Source organism: Trachypithecus francoisi, unplaced genomic scaffold (genome assembly GCF_009764315.1).
Source record: "Trachypithecus francoisi isolate TF-2019V2 unplaced genomic scaffold, Tfra_2.0 Lachesis_group5, whole genome shotgun sequence".
Lineage (NCBI taxonomy): Eukaryota > Metazoa > Chordata > Mammalia > Primates > Cercopithecidae > Trachypithecus > Trachypithecus francoisi.
In genome coordinates this window covers 12,945,072-12,963,052 of record NW_022681470.1, presented here as the reverse complement: position 1 = coordinate 12,963,052, position 17,981 = coordinate 12,945,072, and the positions used below count along the sequence as shown (strand labels likewise).

General features: G+C 47.9%; 1 protein-coding gene across 2 annotated transcripts in view; it reads right to left on the bottom strand.

The window, feature by feature from the left end:
- GNG4 (G protein subunit gamma 4) overlaps window positions 1–17,981 on the bottom strand; it is a 100,221-nt gene that overhangs the window by 21,755 nt on the left and 60,485 nt on the right. The window contains exons 1-2 of one of the 2 annotated variants that reach the window (XM_033197428.1): window positions 17,752–17,843; window positions 11,232–11,340 (exon numbers count right to left, since the gene is read on the bottom strand). In XM_033197428.1, coding sequence (XP_033053319.1) covers window positions 11,232–11,340; window positions 17,752–17,759 — 117 coding nt within the window. In that variant the 5' untranslated portion in view covers window positions 17,760–17,843. Of the gene's footprint in view, window positions 1–11,231; window positions 11,341–17,751; window positions 17,844–17,981 lie in introns of those variants that run through there. The other variant, XM_033197429.1, reaches the window with a different exon arrangement.

The following is a 17,981-nucleotide window of genomic DNA, read 5'->3' as shown; positions in this document are numbered from 1 at the left end:
GGTATAGCCTACTGCTCCTAAGCTACAAACTTTGGAAATGTTAATTAATTATTTTGAGACAGGCTCTCACTCTCTCATCCAGGCTGGAGTGCAGTGGCATGATCAGGGCTCACTGCAGCCTCGAACTCCTGGGCTCAAGTGATCTTCCTGCCTCAGCCTCCCAAGTAGCTGGGACTATAGGTGTGCACCACATCCAGCTTACTTTTTTGAATTTTTAGTAGAGACAGGGTCTCACTCTGTTGCCCAGCCTGGTCTCAAACTCCTGAGCTCAAGTGATCCTCCTGCCTTGGTCTCCCAAAGTGCTGGGATTACAGGAATGTGACTGTACTGAATACTGTAGGCAACTGTCACACAATGGTAAGTATCTTGTGTATCTAAACATATCTAAACATAGAAAAGGTACAGTAAAAATACAGTACTAGAATATCTTCTTTTTTTTTTCCTTTTTGTTTCTTTTTTTTGAGACGGAGTCTCGCTCTGTCGCCCAGGCTGGAGTGCAGTGGCGCCATCTTGGCTCACTGTAACCTCTGCCTCCCTAGTTCAAGCAATTCTCCTGCCTCAGCCTCCCGAGTAGCTGGAATTACAAGCCTGTGCCACCATGCCTGGCCAATTTTTGTATTTCTAGTAGAGACGGGGTTTCACCATGTTGTCCAGGCTAGCCTTGAACTCCTGACCTCAGGTGGTCCTCCCATCTTGGCCTCTCAAAGTGTTAAGATTAAGTACTTGCTTATTTTTAAAATTTTTGAAAAATGCTGACAAGTATAAAGAGGATAATTGGAATGATCTATAACCACTACCTTTTGATATTTTTCCATCTATATTTGTTTTACATTTATTATAAAACTGGGGCCATAATGTACATTTATTGTTTTTTTATAACCTGGTTTATCACTGAACAGTATATTGTGATCATATATCCAGGCCAGGAAATATTCTCCTAAAATGTCATTTTTAATATCTATTTCCCCCCGATGTACAGTAATTTATTTAACCAGTCTCCTATCCTTAGACATTTCAGTTATTTCCAAGTGTGAGTCTTTTTTTATTTTTCCTTTTTTTTTTTTGAGACAGAGTCTCAACCTGTGGGAGGGGGAGATCGCACCACTGCACTCCGGCCTGGGCAACAGAGAGAGAGAGACTCCATCTCAAAAAACAGCAAGAACAACAACAACAAAAACAAGTACCATTTTAATGAACAGAGAAGTAGTATTATTTTCAAAACAAGCATTAAAGGCCCCTGAAAAGGATATGACTTTTTCACATTCTCACTTCAACCCACCAGATGTTCTGCTTCTTTGTTGGAAGCGCTTTAAGTAAGCTGCATGCTTAGAGATGTGTTCAACTCACTCTAGTTAATTTATGGTTTGAAAGAAATTATCAAAGGAATAAGGAGAGTATATACAAGAAATATCTTGAAGACTTGTAAATTCAACTGTTGTGTCCTTGCATTTCCAGACTAAAGTATTTTTTTGATTATTGGTTCTCCTTTCTTTTAAGCATCAGATTATACCCTTTTAAAAAGTAGCTCTTTCTCTTTTTCTGTTTTCTCCAAATTTCTTAGTTTTTATGAAGGAAGATTGTTAATAACTGCCAGTATCTGTCACGACACAATCCTTTCTTTCTTTTCTTTTTTGAGATGGAGTCTCACGCTGTTGCCCAGGCTGGAGTGCAGTGGTGCGATCTCAGCTCACTGCAGCCTCCACCTCCTGGGTTCCAGTGATTCTCCTGCCTCAGCTTCCCGAGTAGCTGGGATTACAGGTGCCCACCACCATACGCGGCTAATTTTTGTATTTTTAGTGGAGATGGGATTTCACCACGTTGACCAAGCTGGTCTCAGACTCCCAAAGTGGTGGAATTACAGGCTTGAGCCACTGCGCCCCACCACAATCTCTTTCCTTTGATGTCAGTATCTTTCTGCACTATTTCACTTTAAATACAGAGGGTCCCTGATGTACGGTGGTCTGGCTGAATGATTTTTTTCAAATTGACAGTGGCAGAAAGCAATATGCATTCAGTACGCTCCTCCACTTACCAGGGGAGATCACATCCACATAAACCCATCGTTAAGTAGAAAATATCGTAAGTTGAACTTTCAATTTATGATAGGTTTATTGAGAGGTAGCCCCATTGTAAGTCAAGGGCCATCTGTAGCCAGTTCTCCTGCATTTCTTGGGCTTCAACTTTGCGTGCATCCATCGCCTGAAATTCCTCTCTTCCTGCACTCATGTTTTCACTAGTCTGTAGAACGCAGGCCCAACAATATATTGATCTGTCAACACTCAGCAAATAAAGCTTGTGCTTGCAAAGTTAACCTCAGCCTAAGGGCAGCCCTTGTAGGAACTGGGAGCACACCCACCCCACGGATGTTGAAATTATCTGCCAGAGCAAACGAGACTGGGCAGAATGTTCCTTGGCCAGTTTTCCTTGGCCATCCCATCAGTTCCTCCTAGTCCCTGGCTGAGAGTTGGGCTTGCTCGAGGGTGTCTGTCCACCCCAGAGCTGCTTGAGTCACAGACGTAGGATTGACCCAATGTCAGCAACTTCCCTTTCCTCTGGGGCAGGAGAATCAGGGCACCCTGAGGGATGGCACGTGGAAGGCAGCGTGGAAGCCCACCTGGGAGCACTGCGCTTCACCTTTGGGAGAACGACTTCTCAGTGGCTGAACTCTGCATTGTGGCTGCGCAGGCTGGCTTCAGGAACTGTTTTCTCTAGCGAGGCCTCTTACACTCTGCTCAGCTCTGACCTGCCACAATCACTTGTCAGATTTTCTCTATTTAGTGATCAATGTCATATATGTACTTTTTTTTTTTGAGATGGAGTCTCACTCTGTTGCCAGGCTGGGGTGCAGTGGCATGATCTGGGCTCACTGAAACCTCTGCCTCCCGGATTCAAGCAATTCCCCTGCCTCAGCCTCCCGAGTAGCTGGGACTACAGACGTGTGCCACCATGCCTGGCTAATTTTTTTTTGTATTTTAGTAGAGAGAGGTTTCACCATGTTGGCCAGGCTGGTCTCGATCTCCTGACCTCATGATCTGCCCGCCTCGGCCTCCCAAAGTGCTGGGATTACAGGCGTGAGCCACCACACCCGACCATATACATACTTTTCTAATAGAGTTTTAGATTGTTTGAACTTCTAATGGGTGAGAAAAAGAATAAGGCTATGATGGTATTCTTTCCCTGGGAACCCATATGGTTTCCAAAATTCGTCTTTCATGTGCTCTTTCTTTTTTAGAAACCTGGGTATTATTTTCCAAGCTTTATGCTTTTTGTGAGGCTATACAGGTTCCATGGTGAATCCTCCTCATGCCGGTGACAACCTGGAGAACATTACTTGTTTTAGCTGCTGATAAGAGTTTGCAAAGAACACACATCTTTGTTGGGAAATGCTTTGATGTGCTTCTAGGCAAGATGGAGAAGAGTCCCACAGAGTGCGGGTGGTAATTTGGGAGAAGGGCCAAGCAGCAGGGGATTCTCGATAAACATTAAATGAATGGAGGCAGTGAGGAGGTCTCTGAACCACACTGTGTGTGGGTTTAAGGTCTTGCTATGGGCTTTGTGGTGTAAAGCCTCAATCTATATCGCCTACTAAAAAAAAAAAGTCTATATTTGCACTTGAGCTTTTGTGCAAATGGGGACAAAGAGAACGTCAAGACGATAATGAATATTATAGCTACATTTTTCCTCCACGAATCGTGCAAACCTCTCTGAATTGGCACTATTACTCTTTCTTACTTTTGCAACCCCATAACTGCTTAATGCAGTTATGTTTTCCTTTCTCTTCCCAATGACAGATCTCCCCTTTATTTTCCTGGGCGGCAAATGCCTTCTTTTCCTTCCTTCCTCCTTAGAAACTCTTCTGAGCACAGTAAGCTACAGAACCTGGCGAGGGCCCTATGGTTGGCTACACATCATGCCATCCTGGGGGCTCCCTTTTGGTTTCCTGCTGGTACCTGCCCTCGCCTGGGATGTCCTCTCTGGGTTCCCATCTGCCGTGCTCTCACCTGGGAGCCAGCTCTGTGGGCCTAGGCATTGCCATAATTCCTCCCATGGACCCTCCAGCTGGTTCCCATGCAGCCTGCCCCCACATCATGTGCACATTCACCCACTCCGCATTCTCACCATGCGGTCAGTATGGGCCTAGCCTTCTCTTCTTCCTTGGAAAATCCATCTCAGTGTTTTCTTTTTTTTTTTTTTTAGACGCAGTCTTGCTCTGTCGCCCAGGCTGGAGCGCAGTGGCACAATCTCGGCTCACTGCCACCCCTGCCTCCCGGGTTTGAGCAATTCTCCTGCCTCAGCCTCCCAAGTAGCTGGGGCTACAGGCACATGCCAGCACGCCCAGTTAAGTTTTGTATTTTTAGTAGAGATGGGGTTTCCCTATGTTGGTCAGGCTGGTCTCAAACACCAGCTGGGTGCGGTGGCTCACGCCTATAATCCAGCACTTCGGGAGGCCAGGGCGGGTGGATCACGAGGTCAGGAGTATGAGACCAGCCTGACCAATATAGTGAAAGCCCATCTCAGTGTTGTCATCTGGCCCTGGTGTTTCTGACATGGTATGTGCAAGTTCAGTGGATTCTAAAAACTGCTCCTCTCCTCCTTCCCCAGGGCTGCCCTCTGTCATTTCCTGTCCAGGCTCCCTCTTTCCTTCCTCCTCTCTGGCAGTAACCTTGCACCCATCCCAGAAAGGCCATTGCCTTTCCCTGGTGACTTCCTCTTTCTTCCCTCCTCAAGGTCCTTGACGAGGTCATCGGGAGTGTCCTTCACAGCTCCCCTTTCTTTCCACATTCTTATAGTCTGCCTGATACCAAGATGCACCTTTTTTTTTTGGTCAAACATTGCATCACATAGATTTTTCTGCAAAGTCACACTATGCCCAGAAACCAGGGATGTCTAGGGCTGAAAACCATATGTGAGCTTCACACTCATTATGGTGACTGTTACTAAAAAAACAGACATCACTAGATCATCAGGGAAATACAAATTAAAGCTACAGCAAGATATCAAGTCAAACCTGTTAGGATGGCAATTATCAAAAATACACAAGATAACAAGTGTTGCTGAGTTTGGAGGAAAGGGAACCCTGGTATGCCATTGGTGGGAATTAAATTAGTACAGCCATTTTGGAAAACAGTGTGGATGTTTTTCAAAAATTAAAAATAGAACTACCATAGGATCCAGCAATCCCTCTACTAGGTATATAACCCGAGGATATGAAATCAGTATGTCAAAGAAAGATCTGTGCTTCTGTGTTCATTGCAGCATTAGTCAAAATAACCAAGTTATGGAATCAGCCTGTCTAACAACGAATGAATGGATAAAGAAAATGTGGTATATTTACACAATGGAATACTACTGAGCCCCAAAAAAGAAGGAAATCTTGTTATTTGAGAAAATATGGGTAACCCTGAAGGATATGATATTAAATGAAATAAGCCATGCACAGGACAAATACTGTATGATCTCACTTATATGTGGAGTGTAAAAAAGTCAAACTTATAGAAATAGAGAGCAAAATGGTGGCTACCTGAGGCTGTGGAGTGGTGAGATTAGAGAGACATTGGTCAAAGGACACGAAGTTTCAGGGCTGGCTGCTGTGGCTTAGGCCTGTAATCCCAGCACTTTGGAAGGCTGAGGTGGGAGGATCACCTGAGACCAGGAGTTCAAGACCAGCCTGGCCAACATGGCGAAACCCCGTCTCTACTAATAATACAAAAATTAGCTGGATGTGGTGGTGCACACTTGTAATCCCAGCTACTCAGGAGGCTGAGGCAGGAGAATTGCTTGAACCCAGGATGCAGGGCTTGCAGTCAGCCAAGATCACGCCATTGCGCTCCAGCCTGGGTGACAGAGCAAGACTCCATCACAGAAAAAAGAAAAGAAAAGAAAAGAAAATTCAGCTAGAAGAAATAAATTAAAGAGATTTATTGCACATCATGGTAACTACAATTAATAACAATGTATTGTATACTTGAAAATTGCTAAGAGAATAGGTTTTAAGTGTCCTCACCACAAAAAACTAAGTATCTGAGAGAATACATATGTTAAATGGCTTGACTTAGCCATACCACAATGTATGCCTATGTCAAAACTTCATGTTGTACACCATAAATATATACCACCCCCTCGGTACTGTCGTCGTGATAGTGAGCGACTTTAATTTTTACTTGTCAATTAAAGTAAATACATTAATTTAAAAAAAAAACAAAAACAAGTGCTGGTCAGGATGTAGAGAAACTGGAATTCCTATGCACTGCTGGTAATGATATGAAGTGAAGAAGCCTCTGTGTAAACAGTGTGACAGTTCCTCCAAAGGTTGAACATAAGGCCGGGTGCGGTGGCTCACGCCTGTAATCCCAGCACTTTGGGAGGCCAAGGCAGGTGGTTCACCTGAGGTCAGGAGTTCGAGAGCAGCCTGGCCAACATTTGGTAAAACCCTGTCTCTACTAAAAACAAAAATTAGCTGGGTGTAATGGTGCATGTCTGTAATCCCAGCTACTTGGGAAGCTGAGGCAGGAGAACTGCTTGAACCCAGGAGGCAGAGGTTGCAGTGAGCTGAGATCATGCCACTGCACTCCAGCCTGGGCAACAGAGTGAGACTCTGTCTCTCAAAAAAAAAAAAAAAAAGGTAAAAAGGTTGAACATAGAGTTACCATATGATCTAGCAATACCACTTGTGGGTACCCAAAAGAACCAAAGTATAGACTCCAGGCCAGGAGTGGTGGCTCATGCCTGTAATCCCAGCACTTTGGGAGGCCGAGGTGGGCGGATCACAAGGTTAGGAGATCGAGACCACCATCCGGGCTAACACGGGGAAACTCCGTCTCTATTAAAAATACAAAAACAAAATTAGTCGGGTATGGTGGTGGGTGCCTGTAGTCCCAGCTACTGGGAAGGCTGAGGCAGGAGAATGGCGTGAACCTGGGAGGCGGAGCTTGCAGTGAGGCAAGATCATGCCACTGCACTCCAGCCTGGGTGAAAGAGCGAGACTCCATCTCAAACAACAACAACAACAACAACAACAACAACAACAACAACAACAAACAAAGACTCCAACAGATACTTGCATACCCATGTTTATAACAGCATTATTTACAATAGTCCAAAGGTGGAGATAACCCAAGTGTCCATCAATGGATGAATGGATAAACAAAATGTGGTCTATCCATGCAGTGGAATACAACTCAGCCCTGAAAAGGAATGATGTTCTGATACAGGCTACAACATAGATGGATCTTGAGGACAATAAGTTAAGTGAAATAAGACAGGAACAAAAGGACAAATACTGTGTGATCCCACTTATATGAGATACCTAGCGCAGTCAGATTCATAGAGGAAAAAAGTAGAATGGTGGTCACCAGGGATGGGCAGGGCAAATGGGGAGTTGGCACTGAATGGGTACAGAGTTTCTGTGTGGGAACATGAGAAGGTTCTGGAGATGGATGGTGGTGATGGTTGCACAATATTGTGAATGCACCTAATACTGCTGAATTGAATTGTACATTTAAAAATGGTTAAAATAATAAATTGTATGTTATATATTAATGTTCAAGGTTGTCCAAGCAAGAAAAACAACAACAACAACAAAAACCACTCATGTGTGCTCATGCATCTCTGGCACAGATGCGGTTCCTAGGTTCAGCTCTCTCCTCAGGCGGCCATGGCATTTTCTCTTCAATGACAACATTCTGTTTCTACCAACTCTGCTTCTGAACCGAATCTGACACAGCTGTCACTGGCCTACTTCCTGGAATTACCACAGGATCTGAATTAGCCTCTGGCAGGCCCTCTGAGGAATCTTGCATCCATGCTTCCATTACAGTCAGCACAGCAACACGGCGACCTATCCCGTTTTTTTTTTTTTTTTTTTGAGACAGGGTCTTGCTCTGTTGTCCATGCTGAAGTGCAGTGGCACAATCTTGGCTCCCTGCAACCTCCACCTCCTGGGTTTAAGTGATTCTTCTGCCTCAGCCTCCCAAGTAGCTGGGATTATAAGTACACGCCACCACACCTGGCTAATTTTTGTATTTTTTAGTAGAGATGCGGTTTCACCATGTTGGCTCGGCTAGTCTCGAATTTCTGACCTCAGGTGATTCGCCTGCCTCGACCTTCCAAAGTGCTGGGATTACAGGCGTGAGCCACCGTGTCTGGGCTGCCTATCCCTTTGATTGAATACCACCTGAGTAGCTGATACGGTTTGGATCTGTGTCCCTGCTCAAATCTGAGGTGGAGTTGTAATCCCCAGTGTTGAGGGTAGGGCGTGGCGGGAAGTGATTGGGCACGGGGGTGGTTCCTCATGAAGGGTTTAAAACCATCCCCCTTGGTACTGTTGTCATAATAGTGAGTGAGTTCTCAAGAGCTCTGGTTGTTTAAAAGTGTGTCGCACGTTGGGAGGCCGAGGCGGGCGGATCACGAGGTCAGGAGATCAAGACCATCCTGGCTAACACAGTGAAACCCCATCTCTACCAAAAATATAAAAAATTGGCCGGGCGTGGTGGTGGGCGCCTGTAGGCCCAGCTACTCGGGAGGCTGATTCAGGAGAATGGTGTGAACCCGGCAGGCAGAGCTTGCAGTGAGCCGAGATCGCGCCACTGCACTCCAGCCTGGGCGACAGAGCAAGACTCCGTCTCGGAAAGAAAAAAAAAAAAAGAAAGAAAAAAAGTGTGGGCCGGGCGCGGTGGCTCAAGCCTGTAATCCCAGCACTTTGGGAGGCCGAGACGGGTGGATCACGAGGTCAGGAGATCGAGACCATCCTGGCTAACACAGTGAAACCCCTTCTCTACTAAAAATACAAAAAAACTAGCCGGGCGAGGTGGCGGGCGCCTGTAGTCCCAGCTACTCGGGAGGCTGAGGCAGGAGAATGGCGTAAACCCGGGAGGCGGAGCTTGCAGTGAGCTGAGATCCGGCCACTGCACTCCAGCCTGGGCGACAGAGCGAGACTCCGTCTCAAAAAAAAAAAAAAAAAAAAAAAGTGTGTAGTGCCCCCCGCTTCTCTCTCTTTCTCCTGCTATGTAAGATGTGCCTGCTCACCCTTCACCTTCTGCCATGATTGTAAGTTTCCTGAGGCCTCCCCACCCTCTGCCCCAAGAAGCCAAGCAGATGCCGGCATGGTGCCTGCTGGACCACCTGTGGAACCATGGGCCAGTTACACTTCTTCATAAACTACCCAGTCTCAGGTGTGTCTTCATGGCAATGTGAGAACGAACTCATACAGTAACTCATTTGTCTTTAACTTTCCTCCTTCTTTCAGTGACAGCGTGTGTGCCTAAGTGACTCTTGAAGAAGCGTTCATTCGTGAGGACACCCGGTCCCCATAGGGGCTCCTGGGGTGATGTTTGTGGCAGGTGAAGATGCTATTGCAGAATTTATCTTCCTTGCCAGAAGAGAACGCTTGGGCAAAACAGAACTGCCTTATAGCCCAAACTGGGACCCACTGTCTTTTCAGGCCTCTGGCCACGGGGCTTGACAGCTGGATTCTAACTTCTCTCTCCCTAGTGCCTCCCACGTTTACTCTCCATGTTCTGTTGCTTTTCTTGGTGTGTTTGCCTCCCTGATCCCATCTTTGCTGTCTGCTCCACACTGTACCCGATTTCTGCCCCTCCTTGCCTCTCCTAATTACTCAGAGCTTCAACTACCTCCTCGCCTCTGACAACTCCGTCTATTGCTGACAGGTTGGTGCACCTCAAACACCTGTCACCTCATGGCTCCGGCTTCTGCACCTGTGTGCATGGCACCCTCCTCCCATAGCTCTCTTTCCAGCACGACCTGCAGCTCTTCCAGCTGCCCAGCTGCTCCACACGAGCCGTGATTAGCTTACACTGGCCTTTCCTCCTCCACTATCAGCTCAGAGCCAGCCACAGCTCACAACTCCGAGAAGTCTTCCCTGAGCCACACGGAGGAGACTGTCGCCTTCACATGTCTCTCCCAGGACCCTGCAAGTATAGATTAGGTGCCCAGCAACGCCTTTCACCACAGTCCTCATCCTTTTCCTGTCTGCACTGCTGGAGCACGGGATGCCTGCAACATTCATTTGAAACCTCTTTCTACACTATTGGGACCCGCTCTGTCTTAGAATTGCTTTCTGGGTGCTAACTTTGCTCCCTCCTCTAGCCTAGAGACCAAGGACTTACATCTAATTTGCAGTTGGTATCGGTATGTATGAGATGTAGATGCTCTAGTAACACGGGTCCAGTGATACCGCCTTACCTCACGCTGGATTCCTTCCTTGCTTCATATACCCTCATGTCACTTTCTGTGCATATTTTCTGCCTCCTTGGAGAGGTTGTACCCCCAGAGCTCCAGGGGAAAAAAATAACTGTCCACACAGAGGCTCCATGTGTCTGTGGCCTTGGGGAACACAAATCAGGGGTCTCACTTGGGCATCTGGGATTCAAAAAACACAGAATCCATGGCAACGGGTGACTCCTGAGGGAGGGGTCAGGGAGGCTGTGCTGATAGAAGGCTTCAGGAGTCGCCCATTGTCATGAATTCTGTGTTTTTTGAATCCCAGATGCCCAAGTGAGACCCCTGATTTGTGTTCCCCAAGACCACAGACACATGGAGCTTCCTGGCATCAGGCTCCTGACATCAGAGTTGGGGTTCCTTTCAACTCTATTACAGTGAACAAGTGCCATGCTCACACACTCATTCAGAGTCACATGCTTTGCCTGGCCTCCTGCTCACCTCTGAGTGGCATCTGGAGAAGACGTGGCCTCATCTTGCCTCAATCCTCCGAGCGTGAAGAGACCTGCACTCATCAGTGAAATGAATACAGTGGGAGGTGTCTGGAGCCTTTCTTCACTTTCCCCAAAGGAATATTTGACAAACCCAGGCATGGTTCAGAGCTCCACCCTCAACAATAATCCTGTCAAAATATCCCATGTTGTTGAACCTCAAAGGCACTGTATCACAGCAGAAAAGTGATTGATCTCATTGCTAAACTCTCTTTCTTGCTTATTGGCACGACAACAGAGCTAAATAGAGCTGAGATGAATTATGAGTCTATTTTTGGAGACTCCTTATGGAATTCATGCACACTGTGTGTTTTGCATCCTTTGAATCCTTGGGCACACTTAGCACTCTGAAGCAAACACTCATTTGTAAATGTTACAGCTGCCAAGGTTGGCTGGATGCTGTGCTGGGTGACGTGTTAACTCTCACAAGGCTGCTCTGGAAGCAGGAAGAATGTTTTGAGCTGAGCTTCGGGCGGAGGGTGGGACTGACGCATGCATGCTTACCTTGACCCTGTCCATACAGGCTTCCATCTTTAGCTGTTCCACAGCTTTCCTGGCTTGGGAGATGCTAGTGGTGCTGTTATTAGACATGTCCTCTTTTATTCTACTGCCCCTAGAAGTAACCAAATAAAAGGGTTAGAAGAGCTGCTTTTCCAAGGGTAGGGGACCCCGCCTCCCACCACCTACAGCTTCTCTGTCCAAGACGGGGGGCATCTGGGAGCACAGGCAGCATTTGGTAGAAAACCCCCAAGATAAGAGAAAGGAATGCCTCATTCGAGTAAGAGGAGCAAGACATGATGCTTTTGTTTGGAAAAACTTTCTCAGTCCCGGAGAGAGTGAGAAGAGAACAGAAGGTTCCAGAATGACTTCTCCATCACCCCCACCGCTGCCACCACCATCACCATCATGACCATAAGTAATGCTTGACATTTGTGTAGTGCTTTGCGAGTCATCAATCACTTTCACACACATTTGGTCATTCATTCCTCTAGCGGCCCATGGAGTTGGTGGGACAGTATTAATTTCTGTTTTGCAAAGGAACAAAGTGCAAAAATCAGAGAAATTAAACCAATAGCCAAAGGTCCTACAGCCAACATCTGTGGATCCAGAACCCAAACTCAAAGCTTCGAAGCCTAGCTGAGTGTCTCAAATGGCCTCTTCTAACAATCTATGACTCAAAACACGTTTCTAATGAATAAAATTGCTTTATTAATTTTAATTTGTTGTCCTTCCAAAAAGTTTACAGACTTTGTGTTGGGAGTTTATTTGCAACAATAAACACACACACACACACGCACAAACACACACACACACTCTCTCTCTCTGTCACCCCTATCCCAAGCATGTATTTGTTTTCTAGAGGGAGGCGGCAGAAATTCTCCCTAACCCAACACACATTGATGCCCATGACTAAGACCACTGTAGTGCTACCTGTTTCACAGAAAGCATGTGCTACACACATCACAGTTGCCCCATCTAATAAAAATCTGCTTCAAAGGAAGCCTAACAACTAAAGAATGAGAGCTGGGGGACAGGTCACTGTGAACAGAAACACAAGTGACACTGGCTCCCAAAGGTACAGATGAGGTGGGAGGAGGCCCTGGCTACCATCTTTTGCTTCTGTTTATATTTTATTTTGGTTTTAGGTTTTTTTTCCCACCTCACAATTGTTGGACTTTATTGTATTAATTTACTTCAGTATGTAAAGCATCAACCATACTTTCTTTCTTTTTTTTTTTTTTTTGAGGCAGAGTCTCGCTCTGTCGCCCGGACTGGAGTGCAGTGGCCAGATCTCAGCTCACTGCAAGCTCCGCCTCCCGGGTTTACGCCATTCTCCTGCCTCAGCCTCCCGAGTAGCTGGGACTACAGGCGCCTGCCACCTCGCCCGGCTAGTTTTTGTATTTTTAGTAGAGGCGGGGTTTCACCATGTTAGCCAGGATGGTCTCGATCTCCTGACCTCGTGATCCGCCCGTCTCGGCCTCCCAAAGTGCTGGGATTACAGGCTTGAGCTACCACGCCTGGCCAACAACCATACTTTCAAAGTTAAAATGATGCAAATCGATATTCTCACAGGCATCACTTTCACTGCCCATTCCAATCCTTTTCTCCCTTCCCACCTACCTCTTATGGGCAACCAATCACATTGGACTCCGGTCTATTGCTTCCTACGCTTCTTTTTTCCTTCCTTCCTCCTTCCTTCCTTCCTTCCTTCCTTCCTTCCTTCCTTCCTTCCTCCCCTCCCTCCCTTCCTTCCTTCCTTCCTCCCCATCACATTGGTGTACTTTCCTATGCTTCTTTTTTCTTTTTTCTTCTTCCTTCCCTCCCTCCCGCTCTCTCTTTCTTTCTTTCTCTCTTACTTTTCTTATCTTTCTTTCTTCTTTCTTTCTTTCTTTCTTTCTTTCTTTCTTTCTTTCTTCTTTCTTTCTTTCTTTCTTCTTCTTTCTTTCTTCTTTCTTTCTTTCTTTCTTTCTTTCTTTCTTTTCTTTCTCTCTCTCTCTCTCTGTCTCTCTCTTTTTCTCTCTCTCTCTTTCCTTCCTTCCTTCCTTCCTTCTTCCTTCCTTCCTTCCTTCCTTCTGATGGGGTCTCACTCTGTCACCCAAGCTGTAATGCAGTGGAACAGTCACAGCTCACTGCAGCCTCGAACTCCTGGGCTCCACTGATCCTCCTGCCTCAGCCTCCTGAGTAGCTGAGACTACAGGTGTGTGCCACCATGCCTGGCTAATTAAAAACAATTTTTTTTTTTTTGTAGACTGGGCCTCACTATGTTTCCCGGGCTAGTCCTGTGTTTATTTTCATAGAAAGTAAGCAGTTACATGTGTATTTTCTTCTTTCTCCTTTCTTACACAAAAACATAATGTGTGTGTGTGTGCTTTTAAACTTTGTTTTTATATTTAACAATACATTTTAGAAAGCACCACATATCAGTTCATTGATATGCAAAAAAGATCATACTCATTCTTTCTTATAACTACATAGTACAGTACTCCATCGTGTGGATATACTGTATATTTTTCAATCCATATATTTATGGGCATTTACATATTCTCATATTATTGTGGGTGTGTCTTCAAGGTACATTTCTGGAATTGCTGGGTCAAAGGTAAATGCATATTTACTTTTGTGATATGTTGCCAAATTCTTTTTTTTTTTTTTTTTTTGAGACGGAGTCTCGCTCTGTCCCCCAGGCTGGAGTGCACTGGCACCGTCTCGGCTCACTGCAAGCTCCGCCTCCCTGGTTCACGCCATTCTTCTGCCTCAGCCTCCAGAGTTGCTGGGACTACAGGTGCCCACCACCATGCCCAGCTAATTTTTTGTATTTTCAGTAGAGGTGGGGTTTCACCATGTTAGCCAGAATGGTCTCGATCTCCTGATCTCATGATTCACCCGCCTCGGCCTCCCAAAGTGCTGGGATTACAGGCGTGAGCCACCACGCCTGGCTGATATATTGCCAAATTCTGTAAGGTAACATTTTGATAATTTTTGCATCAAGATTCTTAAGTAATTTTTGAATTAAGTACTATTCTTAAGTAATAAATTAAGTCATTTAATGCTACCTTCACCTGGTTTACATATCAATGTTATATTTGCTTCATACAAAACATTTAGAACTTTTAAGAAATTTTCTATTTGGCGAGCAGGTGAGTGTGCAGGACCCACTCTCTCTGTGGGTTTTATCACATATGAACTAATACTCTGGCCCAGATAAGGCATAATGGCGACTGCATTTGTCCAAAGGCAATTTTTGAAAGGTAAAATATTCTTGTTAGAAGACAGATCAGCCACCCAAATCAGAGTTTAATAGATGTGTGTCCTTATCTTGGTTTGGAACTTTAACTCAACAACAAGGGAAGGAGAATCACGAGAAGCTGGGAGCTTTGAAATCCAAGGAACGTCCCCCTCATTCCCTACACTGCAGAACCGTGCATGCGTTCCTGCACATGTGTTGGCATGTCCTTGGGTGTGTCTGTGTGTGCCCACGTGCCTGCCAGTGCAGGCCTTGTGCCAGTCTGTGTGTGCATGGTCATCTTTCCATGGGTGCGTGTGCCGATGTGTCTGCGTTGCTATGTGTCTACACAAAAGGAGGGAGGAGACACAGTCTAGTTCCCCACCCTTCCCAGCTGATGCAATGAAGCAAGGACCCTGATATGTTTGGATGTTTGCTCCAAATCTCATGAGGAAATGTGATTTCCAGTGTTGGAGGTGGGTCCTGGTGGGAGGTACTGGATCATGGGGCCAGATCCCTCAGGAATGGCTCAGCGCCACCCTTTGGTGATGAGTGAAAGTCACTCGGAGTTCATACAAGACCTGGTTGTTTAAAAGTGTGTGTCGCCTTCCTGCTGTCTCTCTTGCTCCCACTCTTGCTACGTGATAGTCTGGCTCCCTTGTCACCTTCTGCATGAGTGGAAGCTTCCTGAGGCCTCACTGGGAACAGATGCTGGTGCCATGCTTCCTGTACTGCCTGCAGGACCATGAGCCAATTAAACCTCTTTCCTTTATAAATTACCCAGTGTCAAGTATTCCTTTATAGCAACACAAGATAGCCTACTACAGACCCTACAGTGACTGTCTTCAAACCTTGATCCTGCTCTCCCCATTCTAGACTCCATCCCTCTTGCCCCTTGTCTTTGACTTGGACATTTAGGAGTTGGGGAGGTTGAGGGTAAGAGGAGGTAGAGTCTGGGATCAGCAGGGGTGAAGCTAAGAGGACACGGAGCAGGGCAAAGGGAGGAGGGGAGGGCTCTGCACTGTGTGTGAAGGAGCGTGTCGGTGAGTAGGAGTGTGTGAGTGTGGGGTGGGGGTGAGTGTGTGTGTGTGTGTGCGTGGGGTGTGAGTGTGGGACAGAAAGTATGTGTGAGGGTGTGGGTGAGTGTGGGTAAGCATGACTGTGTGAGGGTGTAGGGTGGGGTGCGTGGGATGACAGTGTGTTAGCGCATGTGAGGGTGTGGTTGGGGTGAGCGTGTGTGTGAGGGTGAGGGGTGGGCGTGTGTGAATATGAGGTGTGTGTGTGTGGGTGTCAGGGTGGGGGTGGGGGAGTGAGTGTGAGAGGGTGTGGGGTGGGGTGAGCGTGAGTATAGGACGGTGTGGGGTGGGGTGAGCGTGGTGGGGGGTGTGGGAAGCGTGGGGTCGGGTGTGTGAATGTGGGGTGGGTGTGTGTGAATGTGGATGTATGTGTGAGAGTGTGGGTGTGTGTGGGTGTGTGTTAGGGTGTGGGGTGGGGGTGAGCATGAGTGTGTCAGGGTGTGGGGTGTGGGTGAGCATGAATGTGGGAGGGTGTGGGGTGGGGTGAGAGTGTGAGAGGGTGTGGGTGAGCGTGAGTGTGGGAGGGTGGTGGGTGGGGTTGAGTGTGGGAGGTGTGGGGTGGGGTAAGCGTGTGAGAGGGTTGGGGGGGGTGAGCATGAGTGTTGTGTCAGGGTGTGGGGTGGGGTGAGAGTGTGGGAGGGTGTGGGGTGGTTGAGCGTGAGTGTGGGAGGGTGTGGGGTGGGGTGAGCGTGAGTGTGGGAGGGTGTGGGGTGGGGTGAGCGTGAGTGGTGAGGGTGTGAGGTGGGGGTGAGCGTGGGAGGGTGTGAGGTGGGTTGTGTGAATGTGTGGGTTGGGTGTGTGTGAGTGCAGGTGTGTGGGTGTGTGTGAGGGTGTGTGGTGTCTGTGTGTGTGAGGGTGTGTGTGGATATTGTGTCAGGGTTTGGGGTGGGGTGAGGGTGAGTGTGGGAGAGTGTGGGGTGGGGGTGAGTGTGTGTGTGTGTGTGAGGGTGTGTGTGGATATTGTGTCACGGTTTGGGGTGGGGTGGGGGTGAGTGTGTGTGTGTGAGGGTGAGGGTGTGTGTGAATACAGGCATATCTGAGAGCATGTGAGATGAATGTGTGTGTGAGTGTATGGAGTGAGTGTGAGTGTGAGTGTGGGGTGAGTGTGTGCGTGTCTGGAGTGTGAGTGTGTGGGTATAAGTGTCAGTGTGTGAGTCCTTGAGGACGTGTGCGCAGGTGCACAGGTGGGGCACGTGGCAGGGAGGGTACAGCTAACGTTACCAGCGAAGCAGCAGAGCCGACCCTCAGCCCCGTCAGGCCCCTGCAGCTGCCCCCGCCTCTCTCCCTCCCAGGCGCTGTCAAGATGGCCCTGATCCCCCAGCTCTTCCTTATTCTTCCACTGTTCAACAAGAAGGGCTCATTTTCTACAGGCCCTACCCTCTCCGCCCAGGAGAGTCTGGCTGGAGGCTTCCTGTGGGAAGGTCCTGCCAGCGCGCTATGCTTTCCTTGTTGTGTCCAGGAGATAAAATAAGAGGGTGGGGGATCCTCTGGGGGTTCCATCCCTCCATGGCCTCCCTCTCAGGCCCTCCCTCTCAGTCCACCCTCTAACCCGTGTCTGCCACCCACAGCCCAGGCCCCTGGACCTGGCCCCCAGGGGGAGCTGTGCTCTCGGACTCCAGCCTCTCCCTTGGCCCCTTCTCTGCTGCTTCCTCCTCCCCTGGCTCCATATTTAGCCTCAATAGCATGACCCAACGCCTCCACCACTGTCTCCCAAGAGCTGTCTGCTTATCTGGCCCTTCCCTCTGTCCCTAAAACCTGCCTCGGTATGGACCCAAATCCTCCCCTCTCCACACTCACTGAGGGGCTGCTCAGCGCTGCTGGAGAGACCCCCCCAGTAAAGTCTGCCCTTCAGACAGCCACACTCCAGCCTTTGCGAGGCCCTCAGAGCTATCTGGCAATAGGACCCCTTGCTCCAAATCATCTCCCCTCTCTTCATCCTCCTCTTCCAGTCTTCATAACTTCCTCATCACCTCTGACCTTTCCTCCTCAGCAGAGGACCTCAGCCCCTCTGTCTACACAGAATGGCCATTAGGACAGGACCCTCCTTAATGTTCCCCACCCCACCTACTCCACTCCACACCCACATCCATCTTTGCCTCCACTCAGGGCAGCAGCTCTTCCTCCACAGCAGAGGCTGTAGGACACCACCCACAGTTGCCCCCGACTGGCTGCCCTGCCGGCAGGGCCCTCCTTCCTCTCCAGGGGCTGACAATGGCAGACTCACTTTCTCATCTCCCTTGCTGTTGGGCCAGAGCACGTGTGTCAGGAACATGGCTGTGATTTGGTCAAGGATAGGCTGAGGTAAACATCCAGAGTGACTCAGCAAGTTTAGAGCGCAGGCGTATAACTCCACTTGTTATCACAGCCATATAGCTGTTACATGGGAAGGCCCATCATCTGGCTCCAAGCCACTATTGTTTGTAAAAGGTATTATTGCCCTGCTGACGTTGTACA